The 14,748-nt window shown below is 38.9% G+C and overlaps 2 protein-coding genes across 2 annotated transcripts; both read right to left on the bottom strand.

Moving 5' to 3' along the window:
• Positions 1-8,199: 8,199 nt before the first annotated feature.
• Positions 8,200-11,779, bottom strand: dr1 (down-regulator of transcription 1). Its single transcript, XM_008307309.3, has 3 exons — positions 10,844-11,779; positions 10,291-10,454; positions 8,200-9,116 (listed from the first exon to the last, which is right to left on the bottom strand). The coding sequence occupies exons 1-3, from the start codon at positions 11,061-11,063 to the stop codon at positions 8,973-8,975; spliced, it is 528 nt and encodes a 175-aa protein (XP_008305531.1). The 5' UTR covers positions 11,064-11,779; the 3' UTR covers positions 8,200-8,972.
• A 273-nt stretch (positions 11,780-12,052) lies between these two features.
• Positions 12,053-13,603, bottom strand: LOC103376800 (retinol dehydrogenase 8; the record flags this gene model as incomplete). The annotated part of the gene is made up of 4 exons (XM_017040566.2): positions 12,053-12,298; positions 12,402-12,585; positions 13,173-13,266; positions 13,363-13,603. Coding segments are annotated over 4 exons (765 nt in total), but the record flags the coding sequence as incomplete, so codon positions are not given.
• Positions 13,604-14,748: the final 1,145 nt, after the last annotated feature.

Raw genomic sequence — 14,748 nt, 5'->3', positions numbered from 1 at the left:
CCCTGTGGGTGGGGGGGAGAAAAAGAAGGGGGGGGGGGGGGTTCAAATTGTGCTGTGTATCAGGTAATGGAGAATGTTGAATGTACTAGTTTCTTTCAAGTTAATTGAAATTGATCAAGGTAACGTAAGGTCCGAGGCGACAGGTCAGACCAGGAGTTGTAAATCCCCTTGATGGAAAAAAAAAAAAAAAAAAAAGGAAATCAAGGAAGCCCAAAGAAGCGACATGGGCCCGCCTTCGAGTAGGCCCACCACCTGCAGAAAGGTTTGCAAGGGGCCGGTGCTTTGTGATTTGGGTGGCGGTCGAGGACGGGGATCCCAATCCCTGGAATACAACTACTCTGGCTATGGAGACATGAAATGTCACTTCGCTGAGGGGGGGTGGGGGGAGGGGGGAGAGCCCAAGCTTATGTGGGAGGTTGAGTGATACCGGCTATATATAGTCGGGCTCACCTTTACACACAGTCTGGGCTCTGGGGCCCTACTCCTTGAGAGCGGCTGGACTTTCTTCTACTCTGGAATTGCTCATGGTGAGAGCTGGTGCTCATATTGACTAGATTGACTAGTTGTTTGTGTCATCAGAACCGTGAGTTTTGAGGCGGTTTGCAGCTCAGTGTGAAGCTGCAGGGATGAGAATCAGGACCGACCTCTATGTTCGAGGTCGTGGTTCTCATCCGGGAAAAGGTGGCTCGCACCCTCCAGGTCAGGTCAGGGTCAGGGGAGAGCTCCTGCCTCAGGTGGAGGAGTTTTAATATCTTGGGGTCGTGTTCACGAGTGAGTGAGGGGAAAGATGGAACGCGAGATTGACAGGCGGACATCGGTGCAGCGGCCACAGTAAAAGACAATTGTCTTTTTGATTGACTAGTTGTTTGTGTCATCAGAATTAGCAGTGTGTTAGGGGGGCCCTGAAAATGTGTACTGAAAATTGTGAGATGTCAAACATGGAACGGGGTTCAAATTGATAATACATCGTAACTAAGTAACTCGAGTTTTGTCGCGTTAGGGTTGGTGAGAGCAATTCAATTGCAGTGAAAATGAACATTATTCAGGCACTGACATAATCTCTGCTAGTTCTAGTGTCAACGCATAAATGCTAAAATCATTTTGTTGCCCAATAAGTGAACTTTTATGGCCTTGCGGTTTATTTCTTTTAAAGATATTCCTTATTATCCTTTAGCTCATCTTGTACAGCAACCTAACCTACCATTTCTCTGCTGTGTGTTAACAGAACGGAGGGAAAATCAGCGAGGCTCTGACCTCAGGTCTTTGTATAACAAATACAACCATGAATTTATAACACTGAATATTTATAAACCATAATGTTTCCAGCTTCCTCCTGGATTATTTTTAAGTTTCAAAATTTGAGTCTTCCACTTGTGTCAGGTTTATAAGACAGTAGTGAGATCTGCTATGATGTGTTGTTGAATGTTGAATAGACCAAAGGTCGAGCTGGAGGTTGCGGTGATGTACATGGTTACAGGAGAGAGAGAGAGGATAAGGAACAGGATGAGAAATTAGCAGATCAGAGGGACAGTTGACGTTGAGCGGTTTGGAGATTAAGTTAGAAAGGCAGAATTTGAATGGTGCGCACATTACTAAGGAGATGTAGTGAATATATTGGGGGGAAAAAAAAGGATGTTGGAGATGGAGTTGTCAGGCAAGAGGAGAAGAGGAAAACCCCCAGTGAAGATTTGTGGATGGACATGAAGAAGGGGAAGAAGAAGACAACAACGACAACGAAGAAGAAGAAGAATGCGTGTGGTTGTATAAAATCAGCGTATAAAATGTGCTGCTAATATGCTAATATTTTTACTAGCGCACTGGTACAGTAACTCATTAGGTCAAAATCAGCAGAGTAGCACACCGTGAGTGCATTTAACTTAGCAGGTTGAATGATTTCACTCCGAAAGCTAAGTCTGTGGCATTTTTTTTTTTTTTTTGGATGATGTCATTTGATTGGTCATTCAGAACCAATACACGTTAACCAATACACTTCTGCATTACCGAGAAAAACACACACCCGTCTACGCCAGTACTGTATCGTAGGCTCAAACTTGCGCATGCCTAGTACAAGTACACGGGAAAGTCCTTCTTACCAAATGGTTCAGAGAGAACGGGCATACTATGACACGCCTTCTGCTTACCTGTTCTGCTCCTCCAACTTGGCTAGCAGTTCCACATCATCTGGACTGAGCTGCGGAGAGGGTGACGAAAGCGACGTGGATGAAGAGGTAGCTGTGGTTTGTAAGGATGTGGGAGTGGCCACCTGGCTAGCCATCGGACTGACCGTGTAGGAGAAAGAGTTCTTCACCCATGAGAATGTAGAACTCAGTTTACCAGTAGCCTTGTCTGTAGCCACCTGCAAAACAGGGCAGATTAAATTGTACATAAAATTAATGTATATCAAATTAATGTATTTTATGCACTAAAAGGTGCACTTTAAAAGCCTTTAATTTTTTTTTTCAAAAATTGACAGTCTCTTATAACCCGGTGCGCCATATGTATTAATTCACACAACTGAAACACACCGGGAGCCAACAATGACGTTTAATGGCTTATTGAGCGCTAACCGATTTTATAGCGCCACATAGGGCACACAACTGAAACCCACCGGGAGCCAACAATGACGTTTAACTCTGTTATCACAATTAGAAGATGCTCAACAACAATTGTTAGAGTATGGTCGTGAAACCCAAATCCGTGCAACGAATTATACGATGGTATGGTGGTGCAATGCAGAAGGACGACTCAGACGCATTGGTTGTCAATTTTTTTTCTCGTGGTCAAGACTTCTTTTTATTTCTGCTTGTTTAACAATGCAGTCAAAACAACAATACGGTGAGCATCCAGAACAATAGTGACAAAATAATGACAACAGCCTGCCTTCCAGTGTCCAACTCAGGTCAATACCCTATTCCACAAATTTGCGTCCCTATTGACCTGCGACTCCATGCGCGCCCATTTAACCGACATAGTCAAAACCCAAGCAAAAGCAAACTAATCTGGGGCTTGCCATCATTCCGGGTGGATTAACCACGGAATTCCAACCGCTAACTATTGGTGTTAACAGGCCGATTTCAAAGTTAAATTGGGAGCATTACATGACTGAAAGCGAACACACATTCACCAAGACAGGGAGGCAACGCCGGGCGAGTTACGCCAATCGGTCGTGGATGCCTGGGCTAAGGTGTCTCAAATGTCATCCAAGTTTTTCACGAAGGCCAGAATCGTCACTGAACAGCTAATTAACAGCAACGAGACAGACTCGGACAATGACAAGAGACGTGCTTGATTGACTGTTTTGTTTCACTTAATGCGCCTTATAATCCGGTGCGTCTCATGGTCCAACAAATACGGTACTAATTATGACTTCTGCTGTGTTTCAGTTATTGTGCAGTGCCACTTAAACTGAACAACACTATTTCTATGTTTCAATAAACAAATGAAGATACAGATGTACCAAAAAAAATTTAGGTTATTGGTAGGGTGTAAGCACCGTATCTTAAACTGAGACAAGACATATTCAGACATATACTATACGAGTCTTTAGGTTTTTTTATTAAATGGCTTTAAGGGTGCACTTATACTACGGCCAACTGATCTGTACCCGAATATTCCCCCTCCCCTGCTGGCCTATAGTCACATTACCCGAAAGGCAACCATGCTGAAGTGTGGTAGAAAACCTTGCAGGCCGCAACTTGTAGTTGGTTGGAATTACCAAACTTTGATTCAACCCAAAAAGCAAAGTTTTTCATTTTAAATAAATATATCTGGTGCCGTTATACCTGCCTCGTTTTCAGCTGTGTATATTTGGCTTGTAAAAATAGTAATAACACAAATGCATCGTCCCGACATACAAGCACTCCGAGATACGAGCAAGCCTTCGAGCAAAATTTTTGCTTTGAGAAGTGAGTAAAGATTTGAGATACGAGCACGCTTACGACGCCGACGCTAGGTTAGCCGAGCACTCAGAGCAGCCTACACGGGCTCACTCGTTCACTTCACGTGTTCGTTGACTTCCGTACGCATCTCCCGCGATCCTTCTGTATTGTGTTTGCGTAATCTATGTGAATTTTTTTGTGCATTATTCTTCATAATAGTAATGAGTCCTATAAGAAAGTGAGTGGTAAGGATGGTAGTGCGAAGAAGAAACGCATGATGACCATGGAAATAAAGCATGAAATTGTCGATAAATATGAGCGTGGTGCCCGCTAAAGAAAGTTCAAACAGAAAAGTAAAAAAAAAAATACATAAGCTAAGTTAAGTTAATTATACGTTTATGTAAGTTACGTAGTGTACGTGTAAGGTACAGTACGGAATCAAGTGTCCACTTACGAGCCAACTCTCTTCCCTCCCTTCCTCCTCCTCCTCCTCCTCCGCACCTGCCGCCATTAGCCACTACTGTATCATACATTTGATTTTATATCACAGGAATGTGTGCGCGTATGTCTCTATAGCAATTAAAACGTGATTTTTTTTTTCCTTGTTATTAGCAATAATAAGGGTGTTTTTTACTGGGGCCGGAACGGATTTTTTTTTTTTTTTTTTTGGAACGATTTTTTTTTTTATTATTATTATTTCTTATGGGAAAAAAAAATGATGATGTTTTAGCCTGTGTTCACATGTTTTCTTTGGAAAGATATGAATGTTAAAACAAACATGTGATTTGTATGGCAATTAGAGATCTGCAGCAAATACAAATCCTAATTTAAACATGGACAAATGACATTTGTTTCTACCAAATAGCACTGAACATTCATGTGGGTCATTTTTTAATTGTGTGCAAACTTGTAGACATACAGATGTAAATTGACAATTATGAACTTATTATTTATTTATAATTAATGTATGCAATAGATTAGTGTAAATAATACAATATTAGTACAAAGTCACATAAATGCAATAGTACTAATAACAGGCATAAAACTTTCTTTTGGTGTTTTGGGTTTTGGCCTCAGATTCCCTAATTCCCTAATTTTTCTGTATAAAAATAAAAATATTTTCTACATCATTGGTCACTAGTAAATTTCTACAATATTACAGGATACCTAGATCACACCTTTAGAGTTGTCAATTGCGTTTGATGCTATCCGATCAAGTACTATCTCTATTTAAAGTCAATGGAAGAGATGATACACTCCTAAACTGTTAGAAGCAACCGTAGCAACTACTGAGAAAAACTCCTTTTTGTGTCATGTCAACATTTTTTTTTTTTTTAAAGGCAATATGTCAGCATTTTCAACAAGATGTTAGAAGTGCTTCTTCCTCTCTCTCATACTGGTCTAGTGTTTTTTTTTTTTTTTTTTTGAAAAGGTGTGTTGAAACAGTTTTTTCAGATAGTGAGTTGTCCTTTAAAATGCTGCTCAGACTCTACCAAACATACACACATGTTTGCAAAAGCTTATACACGGTGATCTTTACTTGCACTGCATGCGTCTGAATTTCATTTCTCATGTTGAAAACAATTGTTTAGGGGAAAATGCATTTTTATTGTCAGAAATCACGCAAGGATTTGTTATTTTATATTGATTTCTGACAGTAAAATGGAATGTTGTATACATAAAAAAAATACTATTATCTAAATCTGACATTAATGAGAAGAAACATTTTTTTTTTCTTCCTGTAATACAGTACAGTACCGGGTTAATTTTCCTATGTTTTATTATTAGGTTGGGTGGCCATCAACATTAGCCCCTTCTAAGAACTCATTAGTACATATCAGTACTGCACACTATTTCAGTAACACAAATATCATGATCACTCGCAGTTTCCCTAGACATTGATATTATGTGCTTAATTGTTATCTTTGCATAATCCTCCACCTATATATATATATATATTCCACAGTTAATATAGATTTGTCCTACGTCCTGGTGTTGGTGTTCAAGAGTGAAGCATGAACCTGAGAGCTTTTTACTAGTCAGTGCAGTCAGCACACGTCTAGTCTTGCAGTCTCAAGTGACTATCTATTTGACCTGTAGCTGGGGTTTAACTTTCATGGTATTGCTCTCAGATCTGCAGAGCCGCCTTTTTCAGATCTGTGTGCCTATTCCTCTTTAGTGCTGCTGTGCCCAACAGGAAATGTTGTGCTGTGCAGAATTTGGTTACTGACCCATAGTTGGCGCCTTTTATGATGAGAACTGTCCAACTTTCATGGACTTTCTATGTCCCATTTAACCAGTTTTCATCAGATTTTTTTTTTTGTCCTTACTTGTGTTTTAGGGAGGGCTGTCAGTTATTTCAAGCTAGTAGCTGTGGATCATGTCAACAATTCATACTCTCATTAGAGTCATAACCGGCAACTCATCAGGTCACCCAAGTTGTACAAATTAAGTTGACCCTGAGAAGGTCATAGCCAAAAGTCATAAACAGTTAACTGTGTAATATCACAAAGTATGATATACTAAAACAGAGATTATGACATGCAAAAAAAGCAAACATTGGCCCACTCTGCTAGGAATACATCTGATTAATGCAGCATTTTAGCTTTCTCCTGTCCATATTCATATAATCACTTTGTTGTGATCTTGCGTTTGGCGACTATATTGTCAATATAAATGACATTACTGTGTTTCAACCTCGTTTGCACGACGTGCCTTTTCCTTTGATGCGATCATTAGCCTATTAATAAATCATGTTTAAAGCATATCTAATAGAATTTAGGAGTGTCGGAACACAGAAAGCGCCCTAACCAAACGCTTTGAACAAGTTAGCTTACGAATTAGCTGTGAACAAAACTAATATTCCAGTCTGACGTTACCTTTAACTTGTACTTTCGCTACGTTAGCTCATATGCCGGAGAAATGCAGTCAAGTAGGCTTATTAGTTTGACGGCTACAAAGACTGCACGTAACCGTGGAAAAGAAAAGTACACAGAAAACATTTTTACCTTGAGCTTTTTTTTTCCACCCAGCAACTGCAAATATTGCTAGCTTCTCATTAAACCACAACCGAAGTTTGAGGCTGGGATAGGAGATTCTCGCGATTTAAGTGTGGACATGACCTTAATATGGCCAGAGTTAGCATCGTCGAGCTCAGAAAAGCTACTTTTCCAGTTGAGCGTTGTCCACCTCTTAATGCTTGGCCTCTCCGTAGCTCAGTCGATGGGTGCAGCCCACACAGCCGTGATACGTGTACACAAAAATGTCTGTGCCGGATACACAAGACGTACACGGCCGCCAACTCAATGTTTACACCGCACTAAGCATGCGCGACTAATGTCCGCAGTTTGGGGTGACAGAGTTCTTAGATAGCGGTTGCAATGAAGCGCTTTTTCAACAAGTGAATGCCAGAAGAAGACTGTTTTTTTTTATTATTATTTGTTATTATTTCTTACAAATATCATTCAGTCTTACCATATTTATTGTCGCTATTTGCATTCCCATTTTTACCGTGCTATTGTGTACCAAAAATGAACCTCAAAAATAGGAGAGAGCTGTTACAATAATCATAGCATTTTCAATGGTTTATATATATATCTTTGTCCTGGATTTCTGGAATTGATCAGTAAGAGGTACGAACTTGGCTTTGCCATTATGTGGTAAACTTACATACATTTCAGTAAGTACTTTCAAACACACACACACACATAATTTTATTTTAGTTTCAACATAAGGGAAAATACTCAATGTAGCCTAATTAATCTTTTTTTAAGATTAGAGAAAGTGCTTATTTTAGAAAGAAAATATATAAAAAATATTTAAAAAAAGCAACTTCAGAGCAACAACTATACTTATACCATATAAATATCCAGACATTGATTCAGTTTGTAAAAAAGTGCCCACAAGAAATCCTCTTTTTTTTTGTTGTTTTTTTTTTTTTTTTGGCCTGGGAAAAAAAGACTTACATAAAAAAGGAACTCAAAAGGCTACAGATAAGAGACTTAATAATAAACAAATACTACTGATGTGTTTATAATACTGAGCTTCGGTTGTTCCTGATTCAATGTTTACGCAAAACTAAAGTGTTTCCATATGAAAAACTTCTACATTACATATCTGGATAGAAGGGAAAACATCCTCCAAAAACCTTGGAGTTTTGTAGCCATAACATATACTTCAGCTAATACACTATAAAGTACAGTATAAGTATTTGACAATGCACATTTCATGATTTTTGTTACATTTACGTTGTGCTTAATCCTGTTTTCCAAAAACTATGCTAGCTGTCCTAGCCTTGAACATTTAGGAACAAATCGTGAACACAAGTTAATATCTTTTATTTCGAAAGTGAATATTAAAATAAACACATTTTTTTATATCTGTTTATTGCTCAAAGAATAAAACCTTAATGGATGTTGTACGCGACAAGATCACTCGTCTGCACAGATGATTAACCTTAGTTACTCTACGGATGTGTAACAGTGCACAGAGGAAATAAAAAGCATCCTGGTGTAGGCAGCAAATATCACGGCCGTAACGACACCCTTTAGCAAGAAAAACATCTCACTTACACAAGGCTTTTTAGTCCGTCATCTGTATTTGGATATATGAGACAGAAATGCCCTGCTCCTGAATAACACAGGTTTTTACAAATACTGCAGATAGGTCAACACGTGTCAACATTTTACATTACAGTTTTTTTGATTCAAAGGTTCATTGGTTTAGAATGGCTATAAAAGGTCACGTAAGAAAAACATTCACATCCCCTATAAATGAGCTTGCAGAAGAAAATGCAGAACTGCAGAAGAAAATGACATATGCAAATCCCAAAACACTCACTGTGAATGTGAATACAGTTCAACAGAAGCAAAATTAAGTAAGGTGGGGGAGATGGTAAATGACAAGCCTATTTTTTGATTGGCCAGTTTAAAATACAAAAACAAAAAAAACAAAAAAAATCTCCCATCTTAAATTCTCGTCAGTGTCCGTTTGAAAACGTACATTTCCTGTATTTCACCGATTTGCTTCACACAGAGGTGAAACATGCACCTCTAACACAGCGCCAATCTCGTAGGTGCTAGACAGAGTCCATTCTTACACGTCATCATCTTCTTCGTCCTGAGAGGAACCGGCCTGTTGAGAGGCACTGGATGATGCTGCCGCCATCTGTGCCCGCTGGGCCGCCTGCTGCATCTGCAGCCACTCTTGCTGAGCTAGCTCCGCCTGCTGCTGCCGTGCCTGCAATAAGAAGAACATCAGAGTCGAACTGTCATAGAGGGTGAAGAAAATGCCATTTTCTTTCTGCCCCTGAGATTTTAATAGCTTTAAAAAAAACAGGAAAATGTCACAATAATGTTATAAATTGAATGTTGAAACATTCAAAGTCTTGGAAGAAAAAAAAGAATGCGGTTTTTACAGTAGCATTATTTGTAGCATTAACTTATCCAGCTCGAGATGTGGGTTTCGATCTCCAATTAACTAAATTGGGTGCAAAGCTATTAATACAGAGACTACATCAAGCGGTAAGTGAGCATGCGCAAGTTTTTGCGGCATTGGTGAAAGTAATACATATTGAACTTTGAAGTTAATATGAGCTAAACGCACAGAGCTAAACGTGTAGTTTTTATGGCTTTGCATCCGATTTAGTTACAGTAATTTGGGATCAGAACCCCCATCTTGAGAGGAGTGCGCAACTTTGCAGTGTGAAGCAAAATGTGGATCTAAAAGGAAGGAAGTATAGTAAACTACTTGTCATTGTGATACAGCACACAATGAAATGTGACCTCAGCTTTTAACCCATCACCAAAGTGAGCAGGGGGCAGCTTTAAGCGCCCAGGGAGCAGTGAGTGGGGACAGTGCCATGCTCGGAGCACCTCAGTGTTAACTTGGCAGAAACACAATTTTTTTTAACTCAAATAATAAGAGGTCAATCTGTATTTTGTATGTATTATTTTTGTTTTAGAAAAAAAAAAAAATTAGAATGTGTCCAATTTTACAAAACACCTAAATCATTTTATTACATCATTTTGTATTCAATTTCATGTGTCATTTGCTTGTCAGTCTGTACACGACAAACCGACTTGCTCTGTATAACAAAAAACTTTAGAAATAAAATATTTAAATGTACTTTGAGACTATATTTTATAACAAATAATTGAATTAATCAGTACACTTGCAAAAACTTCTTTGAGGCTTGTTTAATATTTACCGTGTTTCTGTGGTTAAGCCACTTGACATTTTAATCATCTTCATCATATCGTCATTCTTTAATTTAAACAATCATCTAACATGTTGTTTTAACCATTTATAGCAAGTATATGTATTAGAAAAAGGCTAATGTAGTTGTAAAATAAAGGTTTATAATGCTTGTGTTAGCACTGCAGATTAATACCAGATGTGTTTTAGGCCATACCTTGGCAAAAAGTTCCTGCTGCTGTCTGAGAAGCTCTTCTTCAGGGATGCCCAGATTTTCCAGACGAGAACTGGCCTTCCTTCTCTTTAGAGCAACAGTTTTACATTCCTGCAACACGTCTTTTACCTCAGTGATATATGATGCAAAGCCGAGGCTCTCCAATGCTGTATTATAAACAAAAATATGTCAATTTACTATTCATCGAAGCTAAAATATTCAAGAAAAAACTTGCAAGATATTAAACTTGTGAACTTCTTATTTGACATTGATTTATTCCAGTAAATTGGTCATCAACTAAAAACGTTCTCTGTATACTTACTGCATAACTAAATTCCTATATGTAACATACTGCATGGGCATTCTCAGTAAGGACCCAACAAAGAGCATCTTGACTGAATATTGACATTGATACATACGGTTTAAGGATAATAGTTGACATCTAGTAACAATCAACTACACATAAATAAATAATGCATTTAAGCGTTGGTTGGGGCTCTATATACCTCTCTATAGAATATTTGAATATCAACGTCTTCGTTGGACGAGGACTCACCGTTAATGACGTGCTCTGGAGATATAGTCTTTTTGTCGGACTTGTTGCAAATTTCATTAGCCTCGGAGGAAATAAGGTGTATGAACTCCGTGCAGCAGTTCACTACCAGTTCCCGGGCGTCGTTGGCTACCCGCACGTTGGGCAGAGTTTCTTTGATCATTTTGTTGATAGCTGCCCTGGGAATGGTGAGGTCATCGTCATTCCCGGAAGAGGAAGCCATCGTGCCAAAAAATATGAAAGAAAATTGGGAGATAAAAACGCTCTAGTGTCTTGACTTGCTAAGCGAAATAAGTCCGCCCTTCAAGGAGTAAACCTTTGGGGTCAATAAGACAGCACATGCGGCTAATTCTAGGTGTTTTTAGACGGAGAATACGCAGTTTGTGAAAACCACAGTTGTCACTACGTAAATGTCAGGAAGAGAAAACTCGACCAATGAATAATATAAATACTGAGATGGAAATGGTGAATAAACGCTACTGTGCTAGACTAGCTATGTATTAGTCATTTGAGAGCATTGCTAAAGCTCAGATGACAATGAGCGCCACCGGTCATTACGAGCTAAATGACAAAAAAAAAAGGTAGGTGCAATTTATTTCAATGGCAGCACAACAATATTTTCTTGCGTCAACTACAATCACCGGAAAACTAACAAACGTAATTGTATGCTTTCTGAAGCTTTCCTTAGCACTCCTGTTAGCTTGAAAGTATACAGCATCGCCGTCGCAAAACTACCGGAAGTGACATTTCACCAACGGAAGCAATTCAGTAGGCGTTCGAATTTCGAAGAGGTTTAGATTAGCTAGCACGAACCGTCGATTACCTTACAGATACCGAGCTGGAAGGCACATTACATTTAACACATTTTCTTTGTCTGTTCACTGAGGTCAGCAATAGATTGACAAATCGTCTAACTTATTCTGTAGGGTTACTCGGCATCTCTGCACCCTTTATGTTGCATTACTGCCCCCAACCGGTGTCACTGGAGATATTTTTTTTATCCAGTAAAAATACAGGAAATAAAGTGAGTGAGTAGTGTGCAGGCCAGTTGAAACAACATTTATTTTTACTAGTGAACAAAAACTATCTGTTGTATATTTCACAATTACAATTTCTTACAATTTCTTTATTTATATTGTATACATTTAATACTCGTTATTATGTATATTATTATATTATTATGTTGATAGTAAATGCACTAATTCTCAGGAATCATGGATGCTCATTGTTTTTGTCCTTGTCCAGCGTGAAACTTTTACGGCTCCTCCAGCGCAATAGTTTAAGGAAGTTTAGGCTGGCGTTGAAGACCTTGTCATGCTCAAACACCATCTTGTAAAAAGTGTCAATGGAGAGGTCACCACTGGGGTCAGCGTATTTCAGCGTGGTCATGGGTGTGTAGAGAGTGTTTGTCTGATGACGAAAAGGGGGATCATCCATTGTGATGATTTTTAAAGTATGCTGAAACAACAACAACACACACCGTTATTGGTACTTTAATACTATTCATTAACTTAACCTGGAGGAGATTGTTTGATTTGACTCCAACTGAGGAATACGCTACCTCTGCAATATCCTCTGGTGTCTGTCCGAGGGTCTCAAAAATCTGACCGTAGTTTTTTAGATATATGTTTGTAAACATATCCGAGGTAACTTGGTCGGCTTTGCTTAGATCAGTCTTAACGCCATTTTCGTAGACTTTACGCTCAAACTCTGTTATCACTGGCCCTGGCTCCATCAGGCTGATGCTGAAGAAAGAAAATAGAAGAAATGTATCTGTAATCAGATTTGTTGAATAAAATCTATGTCATGACATATCTACAACAATTCGAGAACAGCTTTCCTCCTCCTTTTAACATTGGACAGACTCAATGAACTACCAACATTCAAGTTGTTATTTAAACAACTAAAAGCCTGCTCACTCTCCCACACTAAATGTCATAAACATTTAAATTTTTGCTGGTTTCATCAATATTTTTCATATTCATATCTTTTTTTTCTACCTACCATGGCAAGTTTCCTATGGGGTTTGCTGTGGGAGACTTTTTTTTTTTTTGCTGAGATTTAAAAGATTTATAATGGCAATTTAATGTGGGAAGATTTTGTCAATCTTAGATCATCTGATTTGGGAAATATTCCTCCAAAAACATTGGATTTTGATTAGATTTGCAACGAAATCTGTGAGGACATTAAAAAAATGCTGTTGTTCTTCACTATAACCTGAAAAACAACACTTTTAAGCCAGGCAAGGACATGAGTTTTTTTTTAAAAAAGATAGCTCTAATGTTAAAGCAGAAAATGTACATTTTTAGCAGAAGATGCCTCAGTATCTTACTTAAGGTTAAATCTCAACGCCTGAATGGCTAAGCTCTCACAAAAGCCCTCCACGGCAAACTTGGACGCTGCATAGACGTCATTGAACAGAATACCTGAAACAGAAAGGCAGACCTGAGTAAAGAGACAGTTTGGGTCTGATCAACCTTTTTTTTTTTTATGACAATTTAGGGATGTATAAATGTCTTTACCCTGAATCCCCATAACACTGCTGATGACCACGATGTGCCCTTTTCTTCTTCTCTTCATGTCAGGCAGAATCTCTTTTAGCAATCGCACAAGTCCAAAGAAGTTAGTATCCATGACGGTCCTCATCTCATCAATGGACTGACACTCGATTGGCCCGATCAGACCTATCCCAGCATTATTTACTGTGAGAGGAAGCAGAGGTGTATGAACTACATTCAAGCATAAATATAGACACTCCAGTATAAAAATCAATTACTGATTTACTGATTTACTTAAATAAAACTATTCATCCATCCATCCATTTTCAGAGGCAATGTCTCTATCATTGGTGTGGAACCCCCAGGGTTCACCTCCTGGGCAAGATCGAATCCCGGTTGAGACGGTTGGTACCTTCCAGTGGACTCACCACCCGCAGGAAGGTGTGACTTGGGTGGCGACTGCTGCCCCCATGACCCGGTAACGGATAAGTGGATGAAAATGGATGGATGGACAAAATTACCAGGGCAATCCAGGTAGGATTCTACCTGCTTGGGATTTTCTTAAGCAGTTACCTGCATGAATATACTTATGTTACTGAAGTTTCAACCAACTACTTACATTTTCAGTTGATGTAAGTTCTTATTTGACACACCCTGATTGGCTGATCTTGAAGTGCTCATGTCACAGTGACTTAAACGTCAGATTTAATTTTGGTACGTCCTGTTAATTCCGCTGTACAGTACTCTTCTGGCTTTCACAAAGAGCTAAGCCATTCGAAAGCCAGAAGAACAATTGATATTTGAGATTGGTTGCAAAGATTTAGCTTATCTCAGCTGATGTTAGAACCGCCAGCTCTGTGTTTTTAGACTTCATATCCTTGATTTAGTGAGCGTTTTAATAACCCCTTTTTAGAGTAGTTATGTGTGTGTATAAGTGTTTCTGTTTTATGGGGTTAGTCAACCTCTGTTGTCTTCTTCTTCTTCTTCTTCTTCTTTCGGCTTTGTCCCTTTTTTTTTCAGGGGTTGCCACATCAGATCATTGATTTCCATCTCTCCCTGTTCTTGGCAGCCTGCCGGCTCAAACCTGAAACCTTCCAGACCCAACTCCATTTCCTTAACCACCAAGCCACACTCTGGCCCTATATAGTAACTTGACATTAACAAATAGACCATTAGCAGAAATATCAGAATGTTATCCTTAGGCAGAAATTGTCATTTCTCCGAGTTACTGGCTGACGAGTTACAGTAAAAAGTTACTTAAACAACCACTCATTAATAAAACTTTAAAGCTTTTTCTCTGTGCTACAAGTCATGGTTACGGTGAAAAAAAAAAAACATTTTCTTTCTGAATGTTACTCTTCACACAGTTAGCATACTTCGTGGAAGAGGTTTTTGCAGAAGTAACGAGTG

This window comes from Cynoglossus semilaevis, chromosome 2, assembly GCF_000523025.1.
Source record: "Cynoglossus semilaevis isolate Cse_v1.0 chromosome 2, Cse_v1.0, whole genome shotgun sequence".
NCBI lineage: Eukaryota > Metazoa > Chordata > Actinopteri > Pleuronectiformes > Cynoglossidae > Cynoglossus > Cynoglossus semilaevis.
Note: the sequence above shows the minus strand (reverse complement) of the source record. Positions and strands in the feature narration are given on the sequence as shown.